The following is a 27,883-nucleotide window of genomic DNA, read 5'->3' on the forward strand; positions in this document are numbered from 1 at the left end:
GGGCCAGGATCCATCCTATATGGGAAGAAACTCATGCTGAAAAGACCATGTCCACCTCAGAACCTAACCAAAATAATAAAACCCACAGATTACTATCCTTTTCTACTACTACATGTAGAGACAAATGACACGAAAATGGACCTGAAAACAATATCGAGTGATTGTGAACAGCTAGGCAAGAAGGTCAAGGAGTTAGGTGCACAAGTAGTTTTTTCATCTGTACTGCCAATGAAAGGTCAACATCCGGTAAGAAAACAAAGGATTTTAGAAGTGAACCACTAGCTAAAGGGTTAGTGTCGTCAAAAGAACTTTGCATTCCTGGACCATGGTCTGTACTACGTCCATGATGGCAAGCGATCGGCTGCACTCACAAAAACTGGGAAGAACGTTTTCAAAAACGCCTGGCTCAACTTATCAGGAGGCTTTAAACTAAAACTAAGGGGGAGGGTGACCAATCTTTAGGATCTCCAGGACTAATTACAAGCAAAAACCCCTAGAAAATAAATCAAATAATGAGGCAAGGAGGGATGGGAAGGAAGACAAAATCAAATACCAAATAGGAGACATGGGAAGCATACCCAGAGTCAGAAATAAAGATCTCAAATGCCTATATACAAATGCTCAAAGTTTGGGGAACAAACAGGGTGAACTTGAATTATTAATACATGAAGGTAGATACGATATAATATAAATTAATGAAACTTGGTGGGATGAAACCCATGACTGGAACATACTGATAGAAGGATACAAACTGTTAAAAAAACAGACCCCATGAAAGCGGAGGTGGAGCTGCACTATATGTAAAAGACCACTATATTGTTACAGAAATGCATGAGACCAAAGACAAAAAAAACCCTAGAATGCTTATGGTCAATGTAAAAGAAAAAAAGAATGACATTGCCATAGGTGTACTACAGGCCACACAATCAAGCAGAAAAAATAGATGTACTTTTTGCTAACCGATTAACAAATATATGTAGGAAACACACTACAATAGTAATGGGGGACTTCAACTACCCTGACATCAACTGAAAGACCAAGTCTGCACCAAGAAAGAAATTGAATAGACCAATCTAGGTGACAACTTTGTTGTCTAAAAGGTAGAGGAGGGAAATAGAGAGACAGCTATACTGGACTTAATTCTCACGAACAGAGAAGTGATAGAGGGAGTTGAAACTGCAGGAACCTTGGGTGAGAGTGACCATGTCAGACTGGAATTCAATATAATGCAAACACAAGCAATAAAACATAATGATACCAGAGTCTTATATTTTAAAAGAGCTGATTTTAACAAACTTCGAGAGAGCTTGGGAAACTCTGAAAAATATGATCATAAAAGCCCAATCCAGCACAATACCAGTGAAAAAGAAAAACAAGAAATCTAAGAAGAAACCAACATGGCTGCACAAAGATCTCTTTGATAAACTGAAAGATAAAAAGGACAAGTACAAAAAATGAAAAGAGGGACACATAACTAAGGCAGAATATCAGCAGATAGCCAGAATCTGCAAAGAAAAAGTCAGGAAAGCAAGGGCTCAGAATGAACAAAGACTTGTAACAAAAGATAATAAAAAAAGTTTCTTTCAACATATAAATAACAAGAAAAAAGTCAAGAAAGAAAAGTTAAACAAAAAATAATAAGAGAACACCTGTCTGATCTTGATGAACATAAATCACCGGGACCTGATGATTTACATCTCAGAGTTCTGAAGGAGCTGGCAGATGTCATCTCAGAACCATTGTACCATGTCTTTCAAAAATCCTGGAGCACCGGGGAACTACCAGCGGGTTGGAAAAGAGCTGATGTGGTTCCTAACTTCAAAAAAGGGGAAAAAAACAGACTCGGGAAACTAACATCAATACTTGGGAAGATACTGGAAAACATAATCAAAAAACAGATCTGCAAATATTTAGAAACAAATAAAGTTATAATTAGAAGCCAGCACGGGTTTGTTAAAAACAGATCATGCCAAACCAATCTTATTTCATTCTTTGACAAAGTGACTAAATTAGTAGATCAATGAAATGCTATGGACATAGTGTGCTTAGGCATCAGCAAGGCATTCGACAAAGTAGACCATAACCTATTCCTTGGAAAGCTAGAAAAAGTGAGATAGGTAGCATCACTATCAGATGGATTTCTAACTGGCTGACAAACTGTACTCAACGAGTAGTCCTTAATGATACTACAGCTACATAGAGGGAAGTAAGCAGTGGGGTACCACAAGGTTCTGTTTTAGACCCAGGACTCTTCAATATCTTCATAAACAACTTAGATGAGGGAATAGAAGAGGAACTTATCAAATTTGCAGATGATATAGGTAATCCCCGAGTTATGAGCGTTCACCTAATGCTCATTCAAAGATATGTGATGAGCGCCCTCTAGTGCTTATGAGAAAGTCCCGAAGTTACAAATATTATAGCACCACGGCAGTCGTTCACCCTTAAAAGCAACCACAGTGGCACTGCAATTCACCCCGGTTTTTCCCTCTCTCCCCACCCCCACCTGGGTCTCCCTAGGCAGCAGGCCTTCAATATTCACGCTGTGAAGATCAAGATCCTTCACTTTCTTGGCTGCTCCAGGCCTTCGGTGCGTTCACAGAGAATAGAGGCCTAACGTAACACAAGATCACACGAGATCAGTGGGATGAGATCTCATGCTACTGATCTCGCGTGATCTCACAGTACTTTAGGCCTCTGTTCTCTGCAACAGAGAATGGAACTGAAGCCAGGGGATGCTTCCACGTGCCTCCAGAGGCCAGATCAGGGCTCTGGAGGCCTTTTCTAGGCTGCTGCTACCCAGATCTGAGAACGGGGGGACGCTTCTGCAGCCCTCCGGATGCCTATATCTGGATGGCGGCAGCCTGGAAAAGACCTCCAGAGCCCGGATTGGGCTGCAGTAGGGGCACAGAAGTGTCCCCTGGCCTCAGATCTGGTCAGCAGTGGCCTGGAAAAGGCCTCCGGAGCCCAGATCAGGCCATGGGAATGCCATGGAAGTGTCCCCTGGCCTCAGATCCAGGCGGCAGCAGGAACTGCGGCAGAGAGAAGATGGATCTTTTCCAGGTGAGTCCAGTGTGACAGGAAGGGAGAGGGAAGCATGAGGTATCTTAGTTGGTTGGGGAGGTCTTGGGGGCCTGTTCAATCACTAGGCCCTCCATGGCCTTCCCCACCCAGAGATACCTCATGTTCACTTAATGAGCTGCATACATCTTAACGAGCAAGAGAGTGATCTCGTTCAAGGTACGAGATTCACTCTACGACTTTTAAGTTACGAGTGGAATGGCAGGCTCCATTACACTTGTAACTCGAGAACTACTTGTACTAAGCTGGCAGGAATAGCCAACACCCTAGATCAGGGTTAGGCAACCTTGGCTCTTTTATGACTTGTGGACTTCAACTCCCAGAATTCCTGAGCCAGCATGGCTGGCTCAGGAATTCTGAGAGTTGAAGTCCACGACTCATAAAAGAGCCAAGGTTGCCTACCTCAGCCCTAGATGATAGGCTCAAGATCCATCTGGATCTTGACAGACTTGAACCCTGGGCCCTATCTAACAAAATGAAATTCAGTGTAGAGAAAAGTAAAGTCTTATACTTAGGCAAGAAAAAGCAAATGTACAGATATAGATTGGGTGAAACCAGGCTTAATAGCAGTAACTGTGAGAGGGATCTTGGAGTCTTAGTGGACAATAAATTAAATATGAGCCAACAGTGTGAGGCATCTGGCAAAAAAGCCAATGCAATCCCAAGTTGCATTAACAGAGAGATTCAATCAAGATCACAAGGTATTAATGCCACTCTATAAAGCGTTAGTAAGACCACACCTAGACCACACTGCAACCAATTTTGGTCTCCACACTATCAAAAAGATGTTGAGATGCTAGAAAAAGTGCAGAGAAGAACAAAAAAAGTGATTAGGGGACTGGAGGCTAAAACATATGAAGAATGATTACAAGAACTGGGCATGGTTAGTCTAGTGAAGAGAAGGACCAGGGGAGGCATGATAGCAGCATTTCAGTATTTGAGGAGCTGTCACATAGAGGAGGGGGTCAACCTATTTTCCAAAGCACCTGAAGGCCAGACAAGGAAAAACGGAAGGAAACTGATCAAGGAGAGATTCAATCTAGAAATAAGGAGAAATTTTCTGACAGTGAGAACAATCAATCAATGGAACAGTTTGCCTTTAGATGTTGTGGGAGTTTCATCACTGGAAGATGAGACTGAACACCATCTATCAGAAATGGTGTAGGTTCTTCTGCTTGGGTAGGGGGGGGTTGGACTAGATGACCTACCAGGTCCCTTCCAACTATTCTATTCTCTATATTCCATTTTCTATTCTATTCATCAGAGCCAATAAGCTCATAAGCATCTCAGATCATTTCATAAAGTGTCACCCCAGTTACTTCCTTTGGCTCTGCGTTAAGATTTGAACAGGTACAAGTGATGGAATCAGTGCATCAGTTTCAGGATGATTCAAGTGCATTACATTTATTGTAAATTTTCTAAATAAACAAACAAACAAATAAATAAAGCACTTTATTTCTATTATTGTATTAGATTAGACCAGTGACTTTCTGCTTCTAAGAAAGTGAGATGAGACCAGCCTAAACTCAGCCTTCCAGCAAAATAAATCAAAGACCGAGCAAGAGGGGAGAGGGAGAGAAGGAGAGAATGAGAACCAACTCGCACTGCGCAAGCGCCCAGCAGTCTTGGAAGAGGTGCTTAAGGAGATACAGTGCTTAAGGCGAAATGTAGCTTCTCCCCTCCCCCATTCCAAGCCAGAGCTGCACAAAGAAAGGAGGAACACACACACACACACACAAACACCAAATTAAACCTCAAAAGGCAGGCAGGATGTTGCCAAAACACGAGGCACCTGGAGCATCAAAATAAAACCAAAAAACTCCAGTTGAAGTGCAATAGAGCCCAGCGGTCTTAGAAAATTCCAGACGAGAGAGAGAGAGAGAGAGAGAGAGAGAGAGAGAGAGAGAGAGAGAGAGAGAGAGAGAGAGAGAGAGAGAGAGGGAATCCCTTGGAGACACAGTGCTTAAGGTGAAAGATAGCTTCTCCCTGCCCTTATTTGCACCCTGAGAAAGACGCCCTCACACACATATACCTTTGGGGGAGCCCCTGGTTGCAAGCTGGGTTGGCACACATTTGTCTTACAAACTTGGAGAGTTGCATGAAGGGAGCACGAGCCCAGCTGGGGTGCCGGGAGGGATAGAGGAGGAGGAAGAAGCAGCAGCAGGAGGAAGAGGGAGCAGGACCAGGAAGAAGAGGAGGCAGGAGAGATAGCAGAAGAAGCAGGAGAAGGGAGAGAAGGAAACCAGTTGCAAGTGTGGCCGTCAGAGGACTTTGCACTGAGCAAGATGGCTTCTGCCCTGCCACTCTCCCGCCCCTGCCCAGACCCCTGCAGACTTGCCGTATTCCTGGAGATGGAAGACGCACTTTCAGCGCGCCTCCAGCTGCTCGGCCCAGTTCCTAAATGCCCGCAGCCCAGTAAGGATCTGCGGACTGGGGGTTGGGGAACCTCTTGTCTTAGGGGCAGTCTCACCTATTGCACTTAAAAGTTGCATATTTCAGAGATCAATGAGTAATATAACTATTACTCATACATATAGGCATGCGTAGATGATCTATCTGGGAAAAAGCCCACAACTATTGAAAACTAAGCAGATCCAATCAATACCTCAGGTGCACAATCTTATCATATAAGAGATAACAACTAACTGAAGGCTGATCGGAAAGTATCTATGACCAATAAGATGTTCCCCTTTCAAATCACATGACATCTGCTCCAATTAGACCCACTGTGTCCTCCCCTCCATATGGGTTGAATCCAATACTATTGTGTAAAGTTCTGGTTATCTTTGAAACTATGAATTCTGGAACCATTTCAAATTATTACCCCTAGGCTTGGAGACTGAAGTCCACCACATCACAAAATCTATCAGCATCTTTACAATGAGATCAGGAAGTTAAGGTAAAGCTATTACTCTGGTGAATATATCACTCTATTTTTCCCTGGAGACAGATATCAAGAATAGTCACCCATATTCAGTTATCTGCAGAGCAGAGTACATGGTAACAGCTAAAATCTCTCAAGAGATCACTGCCAACGACCCTTATTTTCCTTTCTTTCCTTTTTATCTTTTCCCTTCCTTTTATTTTTGCTTATTACTCCTTATAATAGTTAATTGGAAAAAAGAATGGGTATGTATGACATTTTCAGACTTTTTATATGATTTATAACAATCTCAAAGTTCATATCATATAAAATGTTGAATATACAAAATGCAGATAATTTTATGCTTTGTTTCTGACTTTGAACTACTGTGATCAAACAGTGAGTCTAAATCCAAGTGCCAATCTTTTAAGTAGGCAATGTGGTCCACAGACTAGATTAAGTTGGACATCTTCAATTAAATTTTATCCAGGCATGTATGTTTTACATCAATAATAGAAGCTGCAAAAAACATTTCCCTTACCATCCCCTTATATTTTGGCACAGATTTTGCATATATAATCAGAAAAGCAGACTCAACTGTTTTATTCTTTTTGCAGTAAGCATATACAAGTTCTGAGAAATAATAATTTGGCCTGTAATTGCCACATGGGAAGGCTTTCTTAGTTAGCTAAGCTGAATCAGAAAAAGACCATGCAGAGAGCAAGAGGAGTGGGATCTTTTTACTATTTGGGGGGCACGTGTATTATAGCTTTAACTTTTGCTCTCCTTTCCAATTACTAGTTGAGTGGGAAGAAAAAGGATCAGTCTGGATGGTGAGAGGAAGAATTAGCCTTCCTCACTGAGGAAGAGAATATACAGTACCATACTACATCCTTCCTTAATCTAGCAAACTCCAGACTTAGAGGACTCCCCAAATGCATAACTTTGTTTTATGTGACAAAATGGCTTGTAACTAATATTTTTTGTCAATAGAACTGAAAGTATTTGTGAACATTTCTTTTCTGATCTGCTACTCCTTAATCTGTTCCAAATATGAGTATAGTCAGTGATAAAAGAAAGTATAACATATAAAAATGTTTCCCTGATTTTGGGCAATTTATCATGGCTCAAGCATCCCCTTTTGTTAGAAAGAAAATAAAATAACATACCCGTGGGTTCCCCATGTTTAATTTCTTCAGCAGTCCGGTCTATGAGGACATACAGTGACCACACCACACAAGTGATAGCAATGATATGGAAAGTTACAGAGCACATGATCTTTCTTTGCTCACTGCCTGTCATCTGCAGCTTCTCCCACTAAGAAGAAATCCAGAAAACAGAAGTATTCAATTCTATTCTCAGAGAACAAGTGATACTTGCTGTCTAGTCAGAAACCTTTATTTTATTGAATTTGATCCTGATGGCAGATGATCAAGCAAGCTAATGCAGCTTATATATGGATATGAAACACTGTTCTGTATTACAGTATATTAAACTCTTTATCAACCAATGGCATCTGAGGGCACTTGTGCCCTCTTAATCTCTCTGCAGATTTAAAACACGCTGATCCTGCTGTCTTTTAAATGTGCTTTGAAGAGCTATCTCTTTCCTCAGATTGTAGGCTAAGATGGGATGGCAGTTCCCTATGCAAGGTTGTTATATTTGATGTTTTGTTCTATTGGGATGATCCCCTTTCTTTTCTTTTGGTGCTTGTTTTAAAGCTTTGTTTTCAATTTAGTTTATTACCCAAAGTCACCAATGATTTGTGCCAACTTTAGAAATGCAAATTAGAAATAAATACCGTAACTTAATATAATATAGCAATGCAGAATTCAGTTAATTTGCATACATTTATTAATACAGAATTGCTTAACGCTATCATGAAAAGCAGCTATCTACTAACTACAGTTAATATTCACTGTGATAAAATTACTTATCAAATTGTTCCTTCATAAAATTAGAGGGAAAATTGAATATGATGCCATAAAATTCTTGGGCTTTATACTCTTCAATACTTATTAACTTGGAAAGACGCTTATAAAAGTTGCAGAAGACATAACATTTGGTAGGTAAACTAGCTTATATTCTTGAAGATAAAATTCAAAACAATCTTGAGCACTAGAGAAATTAGAAACAAAATGATTTAACAAAAACAAATTCAAAAATTATGCACAGGAAAGAAAAAGGAATTTGTGGAGACTATTTTATTTGATAATAGTGCTGAACTGAGTGTAAGTCACCAGTAAAATGTAGCCACCTTCATGTCTTTAAATGGAAGGCCATGGTATAAACTTAATAACAAGATAAATACAAAGTTATGCTATTATAAACAGAAGTATGATTTTCAGATGATAGGAAATAAGTCCATACTATTCTATACTGGTCAGTTGGCAATGCAAGTATTATACCAAATTCTGGGCACTCTACTTTAAAAAGGATTCATGTAAACTGGAACAACTCAAAGCTAATGAAAATATCAGGGGGAATCAAAATCCTATGATGAAATGTTAAACTGAAAACATTAGCCTTGGAAAAAGAAATTGGGAAAACTAACTTCATTCATATGAAGAGAAATGACATGCAGAAACAATTTAGAAATTATCTTTTTTCATTCCTGCCTCAGGACATGAAATAAAAGATTTTCATTGCAAGTAGAAGACTCTGACCCTGAAAAAAATATCTTAGCTATAGTAACAGTCTAACAACTGTTAGCAACTACTATAAAAAATAGTGGGTGCTCTGTTTAAGCAAGGGCTAGAAAATTATCTCTCACAAATTATCTACACTAGGCTGGACCTGATGCCTAAATAGCTCTTTTCAATTTACCAATTGCTGCATCAGTGATGTGGTCAATCATAAAATAGCTACCATATTTATTGGAGGCAATAGATATAATTGCTCTCAAAACTGTTTATTTTCCCCACAGTTGCTGCCATCCCAACTTGCTTCTTTCTTCTGGGCAGATGGTCATCTTTCCAATGAACAGAGATAATTATTATCTCTTATTTATGTTTTTTAAAAGAATATCCTTGGGACTCCAAATATGTTCTACTTTGCTTCACAATACACTGGTTTATTTTTTTTTAATGTGAAGATTCACAACAGCGCCTACTTCTATTGTAATCTAAAGTTTAAATGTATAAATAGCAGTAATCTGTGCTAAAGAGGACATTCATAATTATGTTTGACTCTATAGTATCATTCCAGGACCTACTTTTCTTAAAGGTTTCAATTTCGTCTCCATGATGAATTCATATTTGCAGAGTTCACAGCAACGGGCGTCTGAGCTCTTGATCCACTGCTGCAGACAAGCTTGATGGACAAAATTAAGGCTTCCTGTGCAATGACAGGGAGTAATTAATGGGCTCTCATCATCTCCTTCACAATGGCATATCCTATGACAAGAACATAGCAATTTATTAGGGGAGGAAAAGGACAACTATGGTCCAAACCAGAAAAATGTCTTGTTGAAGAAAGGCACAATATCAAAGAAGAATAAATGATCTGAGATCATGTGAGCAGAGTCTAAAATAACTAAAATAATTGGTTATTTTAAATCATTATAATCTACAATAACCTGAAAATTGAATTTTCACATTTTAAAATGTTGATGGAAGGGAAATGTGTTTAAAATGTTTTCCTTGGAATCTCTAGGATAGCCATTTATAAACTTCCTGCCACAAAAGTAACAAGCAAGCAACGATCTCAGCTTGCTTATGACTTTTCGCACAAATCTCTGGCACAGGTTTAGTGTAGCCATGATTCCATACTAAACCACAAATCCCCAGGACCAGAAATTTCAGAAAAAGTTAAATGGATATTCAGGATTGTGGGATAGCACTTCTTGCTATTATATCAAATGTCCTGAATTACACTAGCAACATTTTGGAAAATTCAGTGAGATGCATGGGTGGCCTCTGAAAGAAGATTGTGGGTACAAGGGAAGTCCTTTTCTGTGGAAACTTTTATATCAGTACCACTCTCTTTCTCTAGAACCTCAGAATTCTGGGAGATGATGGCATCTGCAGACAAGCAGGGTACCTGTCCTGGTTGAGGATTAACCTGAAACAGGAGAGGCTAGTTTTGGAAAAGAAAGAGATATGCATAAAGATGAAAAGAAAATTAGGCACTGAAGGGTGCTTGGAACCAGGGAAGTTGAGTTCTGTTTCAGGGGCAAGCAACCCAGTTGTTCCAAAATGTGAAGCACTACATATTTCTCAGAGATAAGTAGTGTTTAAAAAGCTTGCAGGAAGAAAGAAAACACAACTCCCTTCCTCACTCTTAATACCCTTATTTCCTATACATAAAGTAAATTGAAAATATTTAGGAAACACATGATTAGCATGACAGGAAAATATCTGTATATTCAAAAAAAGTCGACAAGTTCAGAAGAAAATAAAGCTCAGTGTAAACTGAAGTGAATGACTGAGAAAATGAAGAGAGCAGAGCAAGTTACCATAGACTGAGAGGGGTCAGAGAAAATGATTTGGGATAAACCAACCTGCAGACATCTCCAGATATAGACACAGGGGAAAGTGGAGGGAAATTTTCTGACAATTGGGAAGGGCAGTCTAGATCACTATCCTTTTCAGCTGAGCAGAGTGGTGCCCGCAGTGCTGTAATTTTCAGCCTCACAGAATTGTCCTCAAAGACATCATCATCTCCCATGTCATCTGAACAAAAACCTGTGCTCTCTGCCATACCACTGGATGATTTCTCTGGCCGGAGACAGGTTGACTTGTTATCCAGTTCATGACTGCTTGACCTGGAACTGTGAGAGAAGGAGAAAAGGTACTGCAACAAATCTTTACTCTGGGAGATTTCATTGCCATACTTATCCTCCAGGAGAGGAATACGTACAGCACTATGAGTATCAGTGGCCAGAGAAGTGCTTGAGTAATTAGTCGAGAGTGACCAGAAATATGAAAGTCTGGAATTGCTAACAGTGAAGGGCCTGAAGCTGAATGATTTCTTCTCCTTAGGACATACGTTAAGTCTTAAACACTGCTCTTGCATTTGGGTAAGTCTGCCTTCTGAACATGTTCGTTCCGCGTAGCTAAATCTGTCAATTGTACTCTGAGCCTTCTGATCCATATCACTGAGAGACTTGGAGAATTTCAGAGCATGGCTGGATTTTTCATTCTTAGACCTGAGAGCATAGACAAGTTCATGCCCATGGGAGTTGGCCTTGGAAATCTGCACCGTATTCTGACAGGTTACTGTCACAGTGGCCCCTGGAGTCAGAGCATTCTGGCAGACAAGATTTTTCAAGATAACAGCAGATTGCACTGGACTGGGATGACAACATTCAGAACACACTGCACTGGAACTGCATGCAGAACAATGGAATAAAAGCACAAAAAATTAAAAAGAGTACATACAATTTGTTGAAGAAATGACATTTTCAGCCAGTATGAGGAAGGCAAATAACAAACATAAAAAAATCCATGTGCCATAATGCATTACATGTCAATATCATTTAAACATGTGCATGTGCATATAGCATAGCTAAACAGGGTTTGTTGATCTATGTGCTCTTTTGTAGCTACTACGGGCTCTTGAAAAAAAAAGATAGCTTATGAGAACCAGTTCTCACCACCATAGAATATGCTCCCCACACCCATGCCCCATTTCACCTCCATATTGGGAATTGGCACAATATCATTAAAGTAATGTACGTGTAGTCATTTGGTTTACTTTTATTTCTTGTAATATCAAGTATTCCCTGATCAAAGAAGTCTATATTTGTTGATGTGCAACTTAAGTACATTTGAAACATTATGTTTCAAACTCCAAATGAGATGTTCTAATTTTTGTGAGAAACGTTCTGATGATATTCCTTTTCATTTGAGCTCAAAACACTTCTGCTATAGTTGGAACAGCTATTTAGAATCCAAAATGTTTTGTGGTGCAGTGGTTCAAGTGCTGGACTAATGGTGGGGATCCACATTCTAGTCCACTGTGGAAGTTCCCTGATCTTTGGCCAGGCATTCTCTCTCAGCTCATCTTACAGAGCTATTATTATGGAAAAAACTAGGTATTGTACAAAAATCTAATATTATGATTTCTAATACATTTCAATACGGCAATTTGAAAACATAGGAAAAATGACTACTTATTGGAAGACCAACTGTTATTCACCCTGCAAGATTTCCTGGATCATCAGCTGTAAGATAACATAACTTCTGACACCCTGACCATCATCAGTTTTAGTGCAATGACACAGTTAATATTTCACCTGCAAATGTCCTGATTGGTTGGTATAGCAGATGCCTGAGAAAAGCCACAAAGAGCAGGAAAAGAGGTTGAATTAGAATGCTACAAAAACAATAACAAAAAAATGGTTTTATCAGGGAATCTGTAGTTAGCCCTCCCAATTTCAATAAAAAACAAGCCATTGCTCAAAAACATTTAAACTGGGGATGTTTATTTTGAACAGAATTCTGCCAATGATCTATTACAGTTGGTGGGTTTTTCCTAGGCAGTTTTTAAGTCCTGAAATGGCCCCTCTCCTGATGTGGCTAATCTCCTTAAGCTTCCAAATAATAATTATGCACAAAACATGTCTTTGATATAGGAACTACTTTTAATCACTTAAACCAATTGGCCTGCAGATTAGTTCCTTTGGACTCAATTGAACTCTCATCCTATTTAAGAATTATATGAAATAATACTTTAATTGTATTTTTTAATTTTTAGTACTTGAGTTTTTAAAAACTATTAGCTCTTAGAACACTCATTCAAATTAAATGCCCCTGACTATCTGCAACTTTTCTTTCTATTGTTCCTATAGGCTGTTGCTTGTCACATGTTCTTGAAGATGCAAGTAAGGAACTCAGGTGACCTTACCACAGTAGTGGCAGAGCATCACTAGAATGGTACATAGCACAACACAAATTGCAACCAGACTAAAATGAATCAGTCCGCCATATTCCTGTTTCTGAAAGGAAATTGTCAGCAGCTAATTATCACTGCTTATACCTACATATAATACCACCCCCTCCCAATCAATGTAGATGGAAATACATGAATGGTTAATACGCAATATTCAAAAACTGCTGTCTTGCTGACTCAAAAATTTCATGCTATGAATTTTTACACATTCTATATTATTTTTCTATTAAATTACTATTTACTTAATTACCACTGAGGCAAAAGTGATTGCTTTACGTCTGAATGAGCTAAGTCTGGAAATAAGAACTGCCACTCCTTATAAATAACTGCTGTTTAGAATGGGAGGCAAGACCTAGCAGAGTTATGAAAACTCCAACACTGGATTTCTGGACATGTGGATTCTAAATAGACCTCAATCCAATGAAGCAACATAGTTGGTGACAAGAGCACAGTACAGGTAATCCCCGAGTTAAGAGCATTCACTTAACACTCATTCAAAGTTACGTGATGAGCACCCCATAGTGCTTATGAGCAAGTAGTACCATGGCAGTCGTTCGCCCTTACGAGCGACCACAGTGGCTCTGCAACATTCACCCTGGTTATTCCCTCCCTCCCCATCCCCCACCCCGGGTCTCCCTAGGGACCAAGCCTTAAATACTCACCCTGCAAAGATCGAGATCCTTCACTTTCTTAAGATCACGCAAGATCAGTGCGGCGAGATCCCACGCTACTGATCTTGCATGATCTCACGGTACTTTAGGCCTCTGTTCTCTGCAACAGAGAACAGAACTGAATCTGGGGGATGCTTCCATGTGCCTCTGGAAGCTGGATCGGGGCTCCAGAGGCCTTTTCCAGGCTGCTGTGGCTCGGATCTAAGGCCGGGGGAGGCTTCCACGCATCCCGCGTGGCCCAATACGGGCTCCGGAAGCGTTCCTCGGCCTCAAATCCAGGTGGCAGCGACCTGGAAAAGGCTTCCGAAGCCTGGATCGGAGGGCTGCGCAGAAATGTTCCCCGGCCTCAAATCCGGGGAGCAGCAGGAACCACAGCAGAAAGGATATGGATCTTTTCCAGGTGAGTCTGGAGCAGCAGGAAGAGAGGGGGAAGCATGCAGTATTTTAGTGGGTCGGGGAGGCCTTGGAGGTCTGTTCCAGCACTAGGCCCTCCATGGCCTTCCCCACCGATACCGCATGTTCACTTAACAAGCCGCGTGCGTTTTAATGAGCAAGGGAGTGATCTCATACATCAAACGAGATTCACTCTACAAGTTTTCTAGTTACATGTGGAATGGGCAGGCTCCATTACACTCATAACTCGAGGACTACATGTAGAACCAGCGCAGGAGCAGAACCAGTCAAAAATAAGGAGGTCTATGCGGACAGAAGATAAATATTTATATATGTGATATAAATATGTAAAAATGGATATTTTTCAAGAATATTCTATGAGGTAGCAAGTTAATACTTATAAAAGCTTCCTGAGTCATAGAGAAAAATGAGAAGAACCCATGTGCAACCTAATCCAGATTAGACTGCACAGTCTCTATTTCTCTAGTTCTTGATGCTTCAGCACACATCACTTTGATACTCATGTAAAAAACTGGCTATCTATAGATTAAACAATAAGAGATAAGGCAACTGCTAAATGAATATTTCTTGTTTTCTGTTAGCAATTAATAAAATCACATGGAAGATTATTCATCATGATATACTGTTTTTGTAGTCTACAGATCTCTTTTTGTAAGTGCTAAAAATTTAATATATCTATTTTTCTATCCCACTATTCCCAAAAGACCTCTTGCACACAAAAATAGGCTGAAAATCTCAGTCTTCACCTTCTGTGATTTCACTATCACTCCCCATGAGATTCTTAAGAGGACAAAAAAATATATAATTCCTGGCAATAAATATACTGTTATTACTGATCAACTATTTGCTGAGAGGTTTCAAGGTTTTTTTCCAGTAATAACTTAAATGTTTTCTGAACTTCCTCTTGCAATAGGCTTCTTGAAGAATATAGAAAGTATTTATTTAAAAAGTCAAAACTCTTAGAGGAAAAATACAGGCAGTTCTATATGGAAACATTTTGATTGAAAAGTTACGCTTCTCCAATTCTCTTCAGATAAAGCTGAGACTCCTAATTGGGGAAAGGAATGACCATACCTGTTCTTTCCTCTTGTCTTTCTTCTTAGAAACTCTGGAAAAAGTAACATCTTGGGCTGGAATTACAGAGTTTTGGTGCAATGGTATATTCATTACACCATAAATATAAGATTGGATCTCCTATATGCGTAAAATTCCTGATATGAGGTTCATTATCTATCTTTGCCAGGCCATACACCTAAAAATAATTTGAAAATTAGAGAAGTAAAAAGCAGAAAATAATCAGAAAATGTATAGCTTGGTGTATATTGGGTTACATTAATACGTATTAATAATGAACAAATGGAATCTTTATGCTGCAATGTGGAATGTTCATATTCCAGTTTTGCCAGTCTGTACCATTTCCTTTTTTCTATAGATTTTTATTCTTCTCCAGTACACCAAAAGCATCTTATAACCAGCAAGAAGATTAGTTTTTACAGGCAGAGGCCTTAGTTGTTTGTTCCTTTGCAAAATAAGTATATTGTTATCTTATGTTGTGCATACTGATTTATACACTGGGATTAGTGGTAGCAATACTTTTACTGACTTACAAACAAGGTCTAAACTTGTTTAGCAAACTGACATCATATGAAACTACCTTGCTCAAGTATGAATAATTCATGTTCCATAATCCTGATCAGGAAAGTACTTGGCAAAGTGAGGACATCAAAATAATTAAATTATATATAGAGAGAGGGGGGGAGGGGGGAGAGGGGGGGGAGAGAGAAGGTATACAGTTATTCATATTAAATATATAACTCCGGTAGCTAATATCAAGTTCACGGCCAACAATCTAAAAACCATTTTAACAGAATCAAGATATAATTAAAAATAATCAATACAAAAAGTACAAAGTTTAAATAAAATCATTTTGGTAGTGACAGCTTTCAGATACAACTTTCTCAAAATTACCCATCATTCATCATTGTATGATTCACGGGGATCTTAATTTTAATCCAAATAGAACACTGGCATTCCACTCATTACTTGGGGCATCTTATCTGTAACAAAAATAATAGAACTTCCACATGTTTAGCACCTTAAATCCCATAGAAATACTGGAATATTCAAAAGACTACGATCATGGTATAGTATTTTAATACTTAGCTGAATACGTTTGTAGCTGCTACATGGACAGATCTGTTTATTCTTGGGATCTCCGATAATCCATACTTTGGTGGCCATCACTTTCATTGTTTCCCTTACAATTTTATATTATCCCCATATTCAGTTGGCCTTTTATCAGTGACGGGATTTTAAAGTATCAGGTAAATTATTGTCTGAAACAATAATTAAGAAGCTGCCAACTTTATTTGGATTTTTAATGGACCTATATGTATTGAATCATAGAGGTGGTTAATTAGTCCAATCCTCTGGTCTGTGCAGAATCTGCTAATCAAATCTAAGTGGGCATCTTATATTTACAACAAAATATTGCTGTCAAATTATAAGTCCAATTAAATCTCTAAAATATTTCAGAAACAATCAGAAATATCTAAGTCCCTCCTAAACTGTAACAAGAGAACCAGCTGGAGCCCTGATGGCAAATGATTCCATAGACTATGAAAAAAACCACGTAATCAATAGTTGATAGAGTCAGATTGCACAGGCCATTTGCAAGACATGAAAGGTTTCCTACACATATAGTAAACATCTTGAATTAGGCCTAGAACAGGGGTGTCAAATTCAATTTCATTGAGGGCCGCATCGGTATTGCAGTTGCCCTCCGGGGGCCAGATGGGTGTGGCCAAGGTAGGTGAGGCCTACTGGATGGGCATGGATGGAGTGGGTGTGGCCTACTGGGTGGGCATGGCCAGCTCTACATTGTTCGCGTCAAGGGGGGCCTGGGCAGGAGTGGGACAGATCTGAGGGTCTCTGGCAGAATGGGGAGGGACTACAGCAAGCGCCAAGGCATGGTCCATTTCTTCATTCCTCACAAAGGGTGACACCTCCCCAGCATGCACCCAGGGGGCGGGGCCGACACAGCAGGGGCTGGTTCCTCACTGTTTCTAGACGGCCTTGTGGAGCTAAGACTGAATGCGTTTCAGCACAGATGGCCATCACAAAACTGTACATTGGCTCCTGGCCGGCTAGGGCCAGGGCCAAGGCAGTGGGGGCCATTCCCTCACTGTTTCCAGGATGGCTTCGCAGGCCACATGAAACCACTTTGCGGGCTACATCTGGCCCCCGGGCCTTGTGTTTGACATGTCTGGCCTAGAAAATACCTAATACCAGGTGTAGCTATTTTAACACAGAATGTAGTAGCATCTCTTGAGATACCAGTCACCATTTATGCTGCCTGCATACTGTATTGTGAGAGAGCCAGATTTAAATCCAAACTGGAAATCTTTTTTTTTTCCAAACAGCAGCAGCTATCAGACCCAAGCCCAAGAATGACACAGTAAATCCAATCCTTTATTTGCTTGCATCTAATGGACTGTAGAAACTTGCCATATTGAAACTATAACCTTCTAACCTACTCGAGATTCTAGGATAGTGACGGTGAACCTTTTAGAGACTGAGTGCCCAAAATCCACCCTGCCCCTCACCCACCACCACCACTCTGCTCCCTGCTCCGCCCCTGCCCTGCCTGCCCGCAGGGCCACCCGCCTCCACAACCCGCTGCAACAGATGCCCAGGCGGCCCTGCAGCGCCATGGCAGCCACGCCCTCTGCCTGCACCCCGCAGCACCATCTCCATGTGATGGGGCGTGAGGGCGGAGTCTTGTCCTTGCTGCCCAGCTGCCATGTCCTTGGCTATGCTGCTCCGCATGGGCTGTGCCTGGGGGCAACTGTCCTTTGGGGGGGCTGCTGATGAGGAGGGTGGGCTCGGGCGACAGTGTGCGTGCCCACAGAGAGAGCTCTGAGTGCCGCCACTGGCATGCATGCCATAGGTTCGCCACCACTGTTCTAGGATGTGATTATCCTAAACCTCTTTGTCCCTCCCCCCTCCAGCTCACGACTGCAGAATCTCTTAATTTGGGCTTCTCTCTGATGAAATTTACTGCCTCCTCCTACAGAAAGTTCTGTACTGCCAAAATTAATCTCCACTGCTTTTGTAGGTGCCATTCCATCACAGAACAAACCCCCCCCCAAAAAAAGAACATTACATTCTACAAAACTGGATAGCTTTGGGTTCTAAATACTTCAAATAAATAAAAATAGACCTTATATATCACATCAAAGCAGCTCTGCTTTGTATAGCTAAGTAACTGTACTTTTGTTTCCTACACCTGCACAGAAGCTATTTTACTGGCAATCCAAATGAAGAACAGGCCCTATTATGAAAATAAATCACTTAGTAGTAAGAACCTGAATTTTAAAATACGTTAATCTGAATATATCTCCATAATTTGCGACATAACACCAATGTATTAAGTATGTTTTTGATACTGCCCTTATAATATAAGAAGTTCTAATCTTAAGATATTAGTTTTTAGATCAATAAAAGATTTTTTGTTGCACAAAAATGTATGGATGTATCTTTCCAGTAAGCACATTTCAGAATTTTCAGTCATCACTGGAAAATGATAGCATTAAAAGGATTTCTCATTTTTGTAAGTCAATTCAATGATATAGTTTGAAATAATTTCATGTTAAGTTTTAGATTTTGAGTTAAAGGATTACCCTTTAACGGTGTTCAATCATCCATAATACTTAATAAGAATCTATATCACTATGCTTTGTTTTTGTTTGTATTTTTAACATAACCTATGAAGATTGGGATATATCTTGCTCAGAGTCATTTGCAATGGATGCACCCTTTAAGTCTAATGAATAAGCATATATACATACTTTCTCCCCCATTCTCCCTTTTCAAGTAATTTTATCCCTTTAAAACAACTTCTGTATGATTGTATTACATAGATGGAAACTATTGAGCCCAGCACCCTATTATGTACAAAATCTAAATTAAAGTATCCACGATAGATGTCCTCTCAGCATCTATCTGAAAAGATCCAACAAAGGGAATCCCACCACCTCCCTGGAATTGTTTGCATTGTCAAACTGATCTTATTGTTAGGGATGTTTCAGCATTCAGTTGAACTCTTCCCTTCTGTAACTTAAAACTTTTCCCATACCCTGCTATCTGAACAAATATAAAACAGATCTTGCTTTTAAAATGAAGAATGCTATCACATCCCCCTTTGTCTTCTCAATATTAAATACAGTATTCAGTTTCTTCAACCCTATGTTCATAGACCTTAGTTTCTTTTTCCTTCATCATTATATACTGAGCTGTTCCCAATGGAGATTGTGAATGTCTTGGCTTATGGTTCCTCCTGCCATGTGTACTATACTTTTCCATTGCCATATAGTAAGAAGCCATTGGCAGATGCTGGAAAGCTAGAAATTTATTAGTTTTAGATTTGCCCACCATTAAGATCAGCTTGCTCTTACACTAAGATCTTTTCAGTCCCAGATTGTCCAATAGAGATATCTTTCACATAACAATAAGCAAACTACTCAGCCAATCTACTTTATCTCTTTTTATGTATAGCATACATTATTAATCCCACCTTTTATATATAACTTGGTAGCAATGGAGCCCTTTAGGGAATTTTCAATGCAGATAAAGAACAGTGAAATCAGGTCCCCAATTTTCTGATCTATCAAGAAATATATTTAGAATTGGAAGTTTTTTTCCAACCTGTGAGCCAGATGTCAACAAATGCAACAGCACATCCCATTTATACTCCTCAGCAATTGTTTATAGGTCATCACAAACATTTGGTATATACAGGTAAGGGAGATGAAAGAAGATGGGCCTCTTCAATCTTTCACTGGTCATTTTTTCCTTTCAACATATATGTATTAGAAGACTGAATCTACTTCACCTCAGAAAGGAGATGGGATAATTCTCTTTACAAGCAGTAGGCATCCATAATAGATAGCCCTCAAGTTTAAAGGTTCTTAAGCTGATGTTTTGCATTTGTTTACTAATTTTATGTTCAGATAGCATTTTAGAATTCTGCCATTGAAAATTATTATTTCTCATGCTAATTTAAAGAAAATCTGCTTAACAAGATCATGACATATTTTGCTTACAATACTGGGATTGGCGTGAAAAGAAGAATGTTAGCCCTGGGACTAAAACCACTGTTAAACCTAGTAGTACTACCAGTATATCTGAGAGTGCATCACAAAATAAATATCTGGTTTAGTAACAACCACTTCAGATCCAATAACATCCAGTGGGACATGAACCACTGATGTTAGAAATACAAAAATAATACTCAAGCTAAAATAATGATTCCCAAACATGCAAAGAATAACTCTGGAGATGCAAGGATGGGTTCCAAGAACAAAATAACGGTCCTGCTAAGATCTCTATCTTGTGCACACATAATGGATATATATTAATGCTTTTAGTTAGTATACATAACATTGGATTTTGTTGGCCAGACCGAAAATCCATTTAACCTGTTTGTATTTCTCTTGGCGTTTACCATATGTCGAAAAATTCAAAATTTAGTTATTTTTCTACTGTGATTCCAAATCTTGGAAGAAACGTTTTCCGGTTCTTCGCTGTGAAAGGAACAGAAGCTACCGCTCCCTGTGCTTTCTAATACTAGTTAGCTTTCCTGGAGAAACAAACCTCCGTTCCAGTAAGGGCACTACAGAGCGGTTTAAAAGACAGACTCCTTCCAAAGATCCGCCTAGATCCCGCCGATAATGCTATTTCCCGGGTACACCCAAATTCCTTCCACTACTCTTTTTAGCACCGGGGGAGGGGTGGGAGAGAGAACATCGCTACTTTCTTCGTCCACAAACGCCTTCCCGCAGCTCCTCCCAATAATTCCCTTCCCCCAGGCTTACCCTACAATTACATAAGGCCCTGGGCAGCTGTAAATATCATGAATCATGGCCAGGAGTTGAGCGAAAGATAAAAAACAGACGAATGCGTCCCCTCCCTCCCACCCCCAACCACTTCGTCTCCAAAGCCGAGGAGCCGCCCTCCCTAACCAGAACGCCCGGCCACCTGTGGAATCCCGGGAGCAGCTCGCAACGGAAGAGAAGGCAGGCGCCACCTCTTGGGGCGTCACTGGGTCCTGATTTGTCCATCGGACACAGGAAATTGATCACTGTTCTACTTCCGTCGCTGTCCTAAAACCGAGAGTCGTACGAATAATCTCCTTTTATTTTGTTTATCCGAAGCGGAAATGAAAGCGGAACGCCTTTGGGACGTTGCTTGAAATTAATTTAGACAGTGGAGCTAAATTGCAGGCAATGACGCCTTTCTTCAAAAACATGACAAGCTGCCCAATACAGTATTCCAGGAGTTTCTTCAGACTGTATTGCCTGGGTTGCCGAGAGTGTTTTGCATCACAATGCGGTGCTTTTTGTTGAAGGGAAGAACGGAGAGAGCGTTTGCATGAAATGAAGATTGGAGATCATGGTGCCATCAAGCAGACTGCTGGAAACAGCGTTATACAGTACGATCAAATGTTTTACAGGGCCCTATCTCTTAAGGAATCGAAGTAGAAAAGAGGAGAAATAACGGGCCGCATTTGGACCCAGAGAACACATTCAGTCATAGAACATATGCTGTCCAAGGTGATAAAAATCATATACCTTCAAATGCAAAATTCAGGATAGAAAGAAGAATGATTGATATTTTCCAAATTAGAGTGTTCTGAAATAGGTTGATTGAACTGCTGGTTGGTACATTAGCTACTATACCACAGGGCTCGCATAGATAATGTGCATTTCTCTGAAATAAAATACAAAACAGAAAATATATTTCTGTTCTGAAAGTAATTAAAAAAAAATCAAGCCTAAACACAGCCCCGGCAATTTGTAGATTTTGCTTCTGTGAGCTGTGGTCTCATCAGGCTTGATGCAGTAGTGCCCAGAGATGCCTCCCTGAGAAATCAAGGGAAGTAGAAATAAATTTGCTTTTTTAACTTAGCAATGTCTGTACGTTGTCTTAGCAGAGTGTGAATCAGTACATCTTGATTAACAGTTTGATGTGAACATTGGACAGCTCTTTCTCTAACCATGTACATAAAAACTGGTTAATACTTTGAAACCTGTTTCTTGTGGAAAACGAAAGGACTTTTACGAATTCCAAAGGGTGTAACAGAGAGGTTTATTTACGCAAAGGTTCAGAAGCAATAGAGACAAGCAATTCTGAACAGGGGGACAGTTCCAAACTCCAATCTGTATAGCTCTCCATTTCTCAGGAACAAAGGGAGCACACATGGAATCTACATTGTATATCATTCAGTTAGTTTTTCACATGTTAGGTTCATTTCTCATGGGAATACAATTAAGGCAGTTTTACTTTATACAATGTTTCTAAATATGCATTAGATCAGTTAACACAGCTTTTGTTAACACAGCTTTCTTCCAGGAATTATGCAGACACATCATTTTACTTGAATAATGATTTTTTTCATCATTATTGTTATTCTACTTTATTCTTCATTTTATTCTATGTTATTCTATTTTATTCCACTTTATGTTCAACCATCACATTCTTCATAAAGTTGGACAGTTTTTCCCATAAGCATAATGAATGTCAAATATACTAGAGGAACATTCTCTGCTGAGTAACTAGGTACTTCCCCAGTATTACAGATTGAAGGATATTGTATATGTTTAATGTATGAAGATGAAATTACTATTTCATGAAATAACATGTAATTTTATGTAAAATTATGTCTTCGGATAAAAGTAAAACATTTTCAGTTTAATATTTTAAAATATGCCTACTCTGAAGTAGACTTCTCCAACCTGATGTGATCCCATGTTTTGGCTATCCTCACTGGGAATATCAGAAGTGGCAATTCCAACACAAATGGAGAATGCCCGGTTGGAAAAGGCTACTCTGCAGTATCCGTGTATATTACACTTTTCAGCTATGTGTGTCATTTTCTCATTACTAATCAATTCTGGCTATTTCTCATTTTCTCATATTCTCACAGTTTTTCACTGCTAGTCAGCACCAATTTTAAGACGCTTCTTCAAGTATTCTTAATAAAGTATATGAATCATGACTATAAACCAAGATAAAGTCAATTCTGTCTCTGTAAAATTTTCTGTTATAGAACTGTGACAATCACAGCATTATTCCCTTCTAAAGAGATCAATTTAATGTAACTGAAAAACATCAAAGCAGATCTATCTGAAGCACATTTGTAATGAAAGGTAGTGCAATGAGAGTAGGTAATAGAAGATAATCACTGCTCTGTAGGTATTTAACTAACAGCATATTTTATTTATCCAAAAAGGACATTTTTTTCTCCTCAGATAATTATTTGTGAATTAAAGACGTTAATGAGTGCTGTTGCAAGGGCATAAATTGGTAGATAAGGCAAGAAATGAAAGAAAGTAGCTGCAAAGGAGAAAAGAAAGAAAGAAACTATGGTTCTTCCCAGAAATAGAAGAGTTTGCTATGCGGAGCTGGTTTATCCATGGGTGAACCCTTACACAAATGAAGAAATCAGGATGTTCAGTCTAAGGATTCTTTCTCTCCGGATATTAAGAAATATTTTAATGCAGATAATCTCCCTTCAGAAAGAGAAGGAAACAAGCATATTTTACAAAAGAAAAATTTTCATAACAGAAACGCTATATTTATAGACTTTTTATTTCTTTTGAAAATAGTTTCTGGTCGCTATTGTCTTATTTATTTCTCTTTACAGTAAATAAGTGTGTACTTTAGAAATATATAAAAACATTTAAGTCTGATAAAGTGCACATCCTAGATTCTTGATCTGTCAAACAGATGTACCTTCTTTGGCAATGCCTTCATTTTCTTCCTGAAACAGAATGAAAATTAGGTTACTGGATAGACAGTCTCAGAATTCTTTTCTAAGAATTACAGGAAAATGGTTTTTTAAAAAGTCTTAAACCTGGAAGCAGGGGAGAGAATCCAAGAGCCCGATACAGGTTGCAACTCCATTATGAGGAAGAAATGTTGAGGCTACTATAAAACTACCTCTGTTATCTTTGAGACAATTGTAATAGGCTTGGACAAGAAGAAAGCATTTTTGGAGCATCACTGAGGCCGGGTCTCTTAGAGGTCAGTCAAGGCATAATTGCATTTATCACACAAAATCATCTGGGCTGGAGGTAAAAGGGCTGGAATATTTCTTTATTCCTTTCATAAACAGAAAGGGAGAGAGAGAAGAAAAAGTTCTACAAGTTGGAGGAAAAGGGGGACTTATTTTTAGTTACTATTAATCTCCCCAAGACATGTCTAGTCTCATTTCAGTTGGGTCATTTGTATTACTTCATTATTTTACTGTGTGTGCCTAATCAGAACTATTTATATTAAATTATTTTAATTCTGTAGCTGTTGATGTTAAACATAAATAATTGGCTCAGCATAAATGTTAGATGCCAACTTTGGGGAGTGTTGAAAGGTCCTCACAACTGCACAAATTACATGCCCATGTACACATATGTAACTAATTTTACAATTAAAATTGTTTTTCCTTTGATAGTTTATGAAAGTGTTCATATAGAATGGTAGCTAGAGAAAGGGTACGTATTATAAATTTGATTAGATCCCTCTTGAATTATGCTTAAACCCTGCTTCAAGGGGATTGAACCAGATTTAAGTTAAGATTACAGAAGTAAAGGATTCAAATATAATTTTATTTCTCAGTATTTTTATAATACATCTTCATCCCATTATCATTACACAAAATGTTAAGGATGTAAGAAGAAAAACAGACCATAGACTATCGATCAATTACAGTTCTTTATTCCCTCTACTTTACAAAGAAAACCACTGATGGTATAAACTCCACCATTCAGGCCATCTTAATGTGGGTAAATGAACTTTGGTATAATAAAAAAGAAAACATTCAAGTACCCTGTTTTGAAGCTGTTCTTGTAATTTCATCACTGCTTCTCTTTCCTTGGACAGCTGTTCTTGGGTGACCTTCAAAAGCTCTTTTAGTTTGGTGATTGCACATCCCAAATCCTTTGTTAACTTCTTTTCATTATCCAATGTCTCCTACAATGGATGATAAAACTAGATTTTATTCATGGGACAAAAAGAAGCTAAATATTTCCAAAACACTTGAATATGGGGATAAATTCTTGCATATCTGCCTAGTAATTATATAGATTTAGAAGTTTTACCTGAAGTTGGAGAATTTCCTTTTTTATATAAGCAGAGTCTTTCCTATCACATCTTAGTTTCTCCAATTCAGCTTGCAAGCTGTACACCAAATCTTGAGTCTAAAGTTTCAAAATTATGAGAAGTTAATTCCAAGTACTTTGAAAATCAGAAATAACATTTTATGATCCTTCCTTCCTGCCTTCCTTCCGTCCTCCCTCCCTTCCTCCCAGTTCCAGAATACCACTGACTAATGTACACTGAAAGTTAGATTTAGTAAATTGAAATTCTTATGTTTAACTATTTAATGTATGATATGTATATAAAAACAAGAAAAAGATCGCTTCACTAATGAGAGATGATGGCAAGTATGTAACAGAGTGAGAAAGTGGAATTGCTTAATTTATTCTTTTGTCTTTACACAAAAGGAAAAAATATTTCAGCCTATCAAAAGCAGTACCATAAAAGACAGAATAGAAATACAAGTCAAAATAAGCAAATGGTAAGAAAACACCTATCAACTCTAGATGAATTTAAATACCAGGACTAGATGGATTATACCCCAGAGTTCTGAGGGAGCTGGCAAATGTGATCTCAGAATCACTGAATCATATTTTTCGAAATTCCTGGAGCACTGAGGCACTACCGGGGGACTATAAAAGATCCAGAAAACTATAGACCAACCAGCATTACATCAATACTGGAAAAGGTCCTGGAAAAGACAAGCAACATCTGTGAACATCTAGAAACAAGCAAAGCTATTGCTAGAATCTAGCATGGGTTCGTCAAAAACAGAAATTGCCAAACAAACCCAATTGCCTTCTTTTACAAAGTGACTTAATGGATAAGGGAAATGCTATGCAAATTGTTTACTTCAACTTCAGTAAGACATTTGACAAGTAGATCACAGCCTACTTCTTGGTAAGATAGAAAAATGTGGGACAGATAGCATCAACAGAGCAGATGGATTCACAACTGGCTGACTAACTGCACCCAGCGGGTAGTCCTTAATAGAGCTATATCTAAATGGAGGGAAATATGCAGCGGGGTAGCTCAAGGTTCTGTCTAAAGCCCAGTATTCTTCAACATCTTCATAAATGATTTAGATGAGCTAGAAGGAGAACTCATCAAATTTGCAGATGACACCAAGCTGGGGGAATAGTCAACACTTTAGAAGATACACTTAAGACAAGAATCTTGACAGACTTGAACACTGGGCCCCAAGAGTGGTGAAAAGTAAGGTGGTCAGACTTCCGGTTCCGGTTTGCGGTGCTGGTAGTCGTGTGGAGAGTCTTCTCTCTTCGCCGGCCGGTTTCTCTCCGCCAGTAGACCCTGGACAGGGTCAACCACCACTGAGGAGGACTCTCGTCGACTGCAGAGAGTGTGGCAGCACCTTCTGCTGTCTGAGGCAGCTCCTTTGGGCCGACGGAGAAAAGATCAGCCATTAACATGGCCGATCACTCAGCTGCACCAGCCGAAGTCAGAATAACATCTAAGCATTAAAGAACCACCGTGGAAGATCCGGGTGAGACCTTTCCTCTCTTTACCCTAACTATCTCCCTGTGAAAAGCCCTTGGAATTATTATTTCCCTACTTTTTTTTTATTGAAAATTTTATAAACTTTTTAAAATAAAATACATCCCCCCCTCCCACCCCCCATAACCCTCCCCCCTCCTTCCCAGAGCTGAATTCAGGGTTAAAAAAACCAAAAAAACCCATACAAATTAAATGAACATCAATCAACCATACATACATCCCAAAAAATTAAAAGTACTTTAACTCCAGTATATTAAAAACAACAAATCCAACCATAGCCACATTAAGCTATAAATTATTCAAAAGCTAAATAATACTTTCTAATCCCATATTTATTCTGTACAAAATTTACCCATCTTTTCCACACAGAATTATATCTCTCTTGTGAACGGTCTTTCAGATAAGCCGAAATTTTTGCCATTTCTGATAAATAAGAAACCATTCCTCTAGAGTAGGCAAGGAATCTGAACACTAGATTAGGTTAATGATGATGTAGAATCCACACCCACCCTTAAAGGCTGTCTGGGCCTGTGTCAGAGTAGGAGGAGCCAACGCATAGGACTTTGTCATGTTTTGCTTTGCCTTGGTCAAAAACTGGAGTGGTCCAGCCCAGAAGGAGGCGTGGCATATTTCTGACTTAGTCTCAACTGAGCAGGAAGACTGAGATTACCCACCAGTGGATTCTACATCGTTATGCTGAGAAAAGGCGTTCAGGTAAGACAACGTCCCTTTTACGAACCTATTAAACTGGACAATATTGGTTTTTTTACTTTTTTTACTCTTTTAATTGGTAAAACCTTAGGTAACTGGAAAAAGATATAATGTCTACTGGGGACATCTTGTGGCAAAGTTTGACATTACAATTGTACTTTCTTTTTTATTTTGAGGCTGAGTTTGACCTTCAAATTATCAAAAAAGGGAAAAGATAAAGAATTTGAAACAGCTGTGTGGAGGTGGATATGGGCTGATTGTTATTAAACATAGCCTCCATTAAAAGACTAGAGGATTATTTCACTATGGAAATGGAGGGAACTTACCCACAGCTTGACTACAATCTCATATTGGAAAAAATCTTGGAAGTTACTGAGCAAATTCACTCTATGATGAAAACTAAAGATGATTTTCCAGAACTATAAACTGAGGAATAGATCAACATCAAAGGCCTATGCCCAACATTATGTGCAACATAATGAGATGGAAGAATCTTATTCACAACTTAACTATGAAAAAGCCCTTGCCCCAAAATTTCAAACTGATTTCCAGACTCCAACTGACTATTCTATAAGTCAAA

The 27,883-nt window shown here is 39.0% G+C and overlaps 2 protein-coding genes across 14 annotated transcripts in view; both read right to left on the minus strand.

Annotated features, from left to right (window-relative positions):
- The window catches only part of LOC120300198, a 28,810-nt gene extending 7,751 nt beyond the window's left edge, over positions 1-21,059 (minus strand). For 2 of the 10 annotated variants that reach the window (XM_039325889.1, XM_039325879.1), the window contains exons 1-6: positions 20,962-21,041; positions 14,998-15,175; positions 12,183-12,262; positions 10,446-11,273; positions 9,159-9,339; positions 7,114-7,261 (exon numbers count right to left, since the gene is read on the minus strand). In XM_039325889.1, the coding sequence (XP_039181823.1) occupies positions 7,114-7,261; positions 9,159-9,339; positions 10,446-11,273; positions 12,183-12,262; positions 14,998-15,090 (1,330 nt within the window). In that variant the 5' untranslated portion in view covers positions 15,091-15,175; positions 20,962-21,041. The other 8 variants (XM_039325883.1, XM_039325882.1, XM_039325881.1 and 5 more) reach the window with 8 other exon arrangements.
- A 993-nt stretch (positions 21,060-22,052) lies between these two features.
- RRBP1 (ribosome binding protein 1) overlaps positions 22,053-27,883 on the minus strand; it is a 101,607-nt gene continuing 95,776 nt past the window's right edge. For all 4 annotated transcript variants that reach the window (XM_039325878.1, XM_039325874.1, XM_039325876.1 and 1 more), the window contains exons 14-16: positions 25,080-25,178; positions 24,808-24,951; positions 22,053-23,746 (exon numbers count right to left, since the gene is read on the minus strand). In XM_039325878.1, coding sequence (XP_039181812.1) covers positions 23,705-23,746; positions 24,808-24,951; positions 25,080-25,178 — 285 coding nt within the window. In that variant the 3' untranslated portion in view covers positions 22,053-23,704. The remainder of the gene's footprint in view (positions 23,747-24,807; positions 24,952-25,079; positions 25,179-27,883) is intronic.

The sequence above is a fragment of the Crotalus tigris genome, unplaced genomic scaffold, assembly GCF_016545835.1.
Source record: "Crotalus tigris isolate CLP2741 ecotype Arizona unplaced genomic scaffold, ASM1654583v1 scf7180000024339.11422700, whole genome shotgun sequence".
NCBI lineage: Eukaryota > Metazoa > Chordata > Lepidosauria > Squamata > Viperidae > Crotalus > Crotalus tigris.